Source organism: Myotis brandtii, unplaced genomic scaffold, assembly GCF_000412655.1.
Source record: "Myotis brandtii unplaced genomic scaffold, ASM41265v1 scaffold363, whole genome shotgun sequence".
Classification (NCBI taxonomy): domain Eukaryota; kingdom Metazoa; phylum Chordata; class Mammalia; order Chiroptera; family Vespertilionidae; genus Myotis; species Myotis brandtii.
This window is the reverse complement of record NW_005363938.1, coordinates 3,947,536-3,952,760: the sequence shown is the minus strand read 5'-3', so window position 1 is coordinate 3,952,760 and position 5,225 is coordinate 3,947,536. Positions and strand designations below refer to the sequence as shown.

The 5,225-nt window shown below is 49.8% G+C and overlaps 1 protein-coding gene across 2 annotated transcripts in view; it reads left to right on the top strand.

Moving 5' to 3' along the window:
* Window positions 1-1,350, top strand: part of SYT17 (synaptotagmin XVII) — a 67,127-nt gene extending 65,777 nt beyond the window's left edge. For both annotated transcript variants that reach the window (XM_005872000.2, XM_005871999.2), the window contains one exon: window positions 13-1,350. In XM_005872000.2, the coding sequence (XP_005872062.1) occupies window positions 13-209 (197 nt within the window). In that variant the 3' untranslated portion in view covers window positions 210-1,350. The remainder of the gene's footprint in view (window positions 1-12) is intronic.
* Window positions 1,351-5,225: the final 3,875 nt, after the last annotated feature.

Here is a 5,225-nt window from a genome sequence, read left to right as displayed (position 1 = left end):
GTGGCTCTCTAGTGTTCGGGCACAACATGAAGAGCAGCAATGACTTCATCGGGAGGATTGTCATCGGCCAGTACTCTTCGGGCCCCTCTGAATCCAACCACTGGCGGCGGATGCTCAACACCCACCGCACGGCCGTGGAGCAGTGGCACAGCCTGCGGTCCCGGGCCGAGTGTGACCGCGTGTCTCCTGCGTCGCTGGAGGTGACCTGAGGCTGCAGGGAAGGCACCAGTCAGTTGTAAAAAGAAAAAAAAATAAGAAAAAGAAAGAAAATTTAAGACAAAAAAATGTGTCATCGTGTCATCTACCTATTACATACACACACACACACACACACACACACACACACACACTCTCACCCCAAATCCTCCCAGACCTGAGAGGAAGCTGACTATTGATCACGAAATGGCCATCCTCGATCAGCGAGGCCTGAGAACTTTCCGGAAGCCCCATCCATGTGCCGTGAGTGAGTGTGCGCTGCTGTGAGACGTACTGGCAGTGCTTGCTCTTGTTGACACCCCTCTCCCCCGAAAAATGCACTTTCAGTCTTCAAGCCAGAGAAAGGGCATCCCAAAGGGGGCCGGCTCCACCAAGGGGACCTCTTCTGAGAGTTGGCCAGTGTGGGCGAGGCCCGACCCCCAGGCCAAAATGTACACCCACCGGGTGACTGGAGCAGGCTGCTGTGCCCTGGGGTGCTTCGAACCTGGTATCTTTTCCCCACAGTGTAAGCCCCTTGTCTTCTATTTCGGGGGCGTGATAGCTAGATTAGACCATTTGGAGAACCAGTGGGCAACCAACAGCTGGCAGTGTAAGGAGCCTCTCCTGGCTTAACTGAATGTCTCCCTGTGCCAGCCAATTCCCGGGCACTCCCTGTGGGTGTGCGTGGATGTTCCGTGCGTGTGCCCGTGTGTCCTCTTGGTGAGCAAGGCAGTGGCCAGGACTCCGTCCTGAGCCTCCCTCTCTCTGCCTCTCCCATCAGTGAAATTTCACCCCGTGTCCTGTCGGCCAAGACCCCGCCTTCAGTAATAGTAGCGTGTATGTATGTCAAGAAAATAGAACATGGTAGAGCAAAAGCAGCATTTTTTCAACCAAATCCTGGTGGCTTTGACCTGCCGAGGGCAGTGACGTGGGTTAGAACGGCCACCGCACCCTCATCCAGGACGCGCTCCTTCCTGTCATATCTGAGGACCTTCCCGTATTTGTGTGAACCAAAGTTCTTTCTCTTGTGCTAAGGAGTTAGCGTAGTTAGAATAGGTATCTCTGTTGGATGCTTCTGTAGCTTTTCCCACAGCATATCGTCTGGTATGCTGGGGAGCTGTTTGTTGAAATTAAAGATTATTTATTTGTGCCATGCATTCGAGTTATCTTTTTCTTCAGGGACACGGCGCATAGAGTGGGAGGTTGGTTTGGTTACCATCCTGATGACTCAAAGCACCTATATTTATTATGTTCATGGATTTTGTGGGTCAAGAGTTGAGACCAGACACATCAGGGTTGGCTCATCTCTGCTCCATAGTACCTAGGCCCTCAGCTGGGAGACCCAAGGGGTAGAACTAGACAGCCAGCCGTGCTAGACATTGTTGGTAATATTGGTGTGGTCTTGGAAGAACAGTTGAAACACTGAAGTATATTAATCTGATGACTGATAAGAGAAACCTTACACAGAGAAGAGAAGGGTTTAACACAAACTCGTTTGTTACAAAAGAAGTCCTGCCTTCAGGCATAGCTGGATCCAGGTGCTCAAACGAAGTCATCAGGCTTTGTTTATCACTCTGTCTCCTGGGCAGCAGGTGAGGGCTGCATCAACTACCAGTGCGGGCAGCTGGGCTCAATCACGCTGGGACCCATGCAGGACACACTAGGGAATGATCATTATGGGAAGCATATGGGGTAAGAACTGTCAGGCAACTGCTGGAGTGTTTAACTGCTGGAGTGTTTAACTGCTGACCCTATCCCTCAGGGCTTGGGGTTGCCACCGGGGGCTTTAAATGTTTGGTACTTCACGACTGTCCCGTGCGGGCTGAGCAAGCTCCCGCAGCACCGAGAAATCCCCGGCAGAGAACGAGGTGCGTGTGCTGAGTCAGGTAAGCGTCTCTGTGCACGGCCGGCCGCGTCCCCGCAGCCACAGGGGAGCTCAGGTGGTCTGGGGGCTCTGCGGTGGGCATGCCCAGCACCTACTGCCCTCGATAACAAGAGGGCTGGCTAGCACCAGGTGAAGTGCCAGGTATCTCATTTAGTCCTCCTGCGGCAACCCACATGGGAGACAGTATTCCCCTTTAACAAAGGAGGAAACCAGGGTTTAATGAGATAGAGTGGCTGGTCGGTGATAGAGCCAGTCTGCCTGTTACAGGCTGCATCGTGCCCCCCTCACAAAAGATATGTAGGTGTCCTCACCCCCAGGATTTAAATCTGTGACCTTTTTTGAAGACAGGATCTTTTTGTTTTGTTTTATTTTATTAATCCTCAACCGAGAATATTTTTTCCTTTGTTTTCAGAGAGAACGGAAAAGGGAGGGGGAAGAGAGAGAGGAACATCTATGTGAGAGAGACGCATCAATTGCAGGGATCGAACCTGCAATCCAGGTACGTGCCCTGGACTGGGAATCAAACCCGTGATCCTTCAGTGCACGGGCCGAGGCTTTAACCACTGAGCAGCACAGGCCAGGGCTGGAGACAGGGTCTATACCGAGGCAATCAAGTTAAAGTGAGGTCATTAGGGTGGGCCCTAGTCCAATATGACTGGCGTCCTTATAAAAGGGGGAAGTTGGGACACAGAGACTGACAGAGGCACAGAAAGAGGATGTGAAGGGGCACGGGAGAAGGCGGCCATCTACAAGCCCAGCACAGAGGCCTGCAACAGCTCCTTCCCCACGGCCCTCCGCCAACATCTTGATTTCGGACTTCTGACCCCCAGAACTGTGAGCATGAATTTCTGCTATTTAAGCCGCCTAGCCTGGTTACGGGAGCCCTCCGTCACTAATCCAGAGCTGGTGTGGCTAACTGTGCTGCTGGGCCGTCTCAGCTGAAAATAGGGTGATAGTTCTTACCCCATATACTTGGCGTGAGGATTAGCCGGGACAGTGCCTGCAAAGCCTAACACACCGTCCTCCGTGGCTGCTCCTGCTCAGCACGCATCAGGCAATGCTTGCTGTGGACTAATGGGGAGAGGGCAATAGATGTCAGAGCCGTCCACGTCTCCGAGGATAGAGTTTGTCAGGAGACAGGGAAATGTGTTGAAAGGTGAAGGAGTGACTTGGTTTCTATAGAAACCGGGGCCCAAGGTGCCCTGTTGTGGGCCACCACTCATTTTAATTAGCATCCTCCTCTGCAGCGGGAGATGGGAAAAGAGATACACAGGCCACCTGCGCACCATCTTTGGGGTGCAGGACCCCCGTTCAAAGGAGGAGGTGGGGTAGGAGTTTGAAAGCCTTGTCTATTTCCCCGGGGCCATTTAAAGTAACTCAGGAATGATCACTGCTGTGTGAAAACGAAAAACGTCTGCCTAGAAAAAGTCTGGAAGGCATTGTCCTGAAGGTCGGCAGGGCTATCCTTCGGGAAGTTGTTTTGCTACTCGATTCTCTACCTTCCTGTGCAGTGTTTTCCCGGGGCTCAGAGTGACCTAATAGTAGCTAACATACACTGAGTGCTTATCGTGTACCAGGCATTGTTCTGAGTACTTGTGTGAGGGAAGTATTGACTTGTTCCCATTTTGCAGATGAGGGAACTGAGGGTTAACGGGATTAAATAATCAGCGTATGGTCACACAGAAACAGGTCTGGAATTTGAACATGGATCTGCCGGAATTGAAAGCCATGAATGAACTAGCCTCTGTTGTCCCTTTTCTAATGGTGGTGAGAGGCCAGAAGATTTTTTTATTGGTAAATAAATAACATTTTAAAAAAACTAGGACATTAAGGAGATGATAGATAGATAGATAGATAGATAGATGATAGATAGATAGATAGATGATGGATAGATAGGTGATAGGTAGGTAGGTAGATAGATCTTCACTGAACCCCCAGGCTACCGTGAGCACAGTACATGTATGAGTGTGTGCGTGTGTGTAGAGGGGGGAGGACGGGTAATGCCATCACATGATAAAGACAACTTCAGAAACTAGAAAATATATACTGAAGGAGTTGCCTACTTTATGGCCAGTAAATTTGAGGTCTAAAGCAGGGGTTGGCAAACTATGGCCCACGGGCCAAATCCTGCCCACTGCTTGTTTTTGTAAATAAAGTTTTATTGGACCCCAACCAGGCCCATTCCTATAATCTCTGGCCACGTTGAATAGTTGTGACTGAGACCGTATGGCCCACAAAGCCTAAAATATTTACTATCTGGCTTTTTACAGAAGTTTAGTTACAGTTATGTAGGGTGAGTACGTTCTACAGAGCTAATGCACAGCAGGTGACTATAGTTAATCACGCTGCACTGAAGACTGGAAATTTGCTAAGAATAGACTTCAGGTGCTCTCATCGCAAAAGAAGGTAACCACAGGAGGAGATGATACGTTAATTGGTTTGACTGTGGTATCACTTCACTATGTGTATGTATATCAAATCCTGTCATACACCTTAAATATTTTATTTAAAAATATAATTTTAGCCCAGCCAGTGAGGCTCAGTGGTTGAGCATAGACCTATGAACAAGGAGGTCAGGTTTTGATTCCCGGTCAGGACACGTGCCCGAGTTGCGGGTTCAATCCCCAATGTGGGACATGCAGGAGGCAGCTGATCAATGATTCTCTCTCCTTGATGTTTCTCTCTCTTTCCCTCCCCTTTCCTCTCTGAAATCAATAAAAATATTTTTAATATATAATTTTTTAAAAGCTTGCCTACCCCTGTCTAGAGCAATGCTTCATAAATGTTAATGTACATATGACACCCCCCACCCCCCCGCACCTCCACCATGGGAGCTAGTGACAAAGCAGGTTTGACTGGGCAGGTCTGGTTTGGGGCCGGGGGTCTGCATTTTTCACACGCTCTCAGGTGCTCCTGCTGGTCCGCAGACACTCGGGATTGAGCCTGAACAAACACTTTGAGTTTCCATCCGGAGACAGGCATGAACCCATCTACCAACACCTTTAGCCATCACACGTGCACGCATTATCAACAGATCATTAGGAGGTTTATTTGCCAAATCAAAGGATCCTTCACGTCTCCGTGGCCTGCGTCTGACTACCCCCCTTCTCCCCACTGGCTAGGTTCTCAATGGAGAGTGATCTCC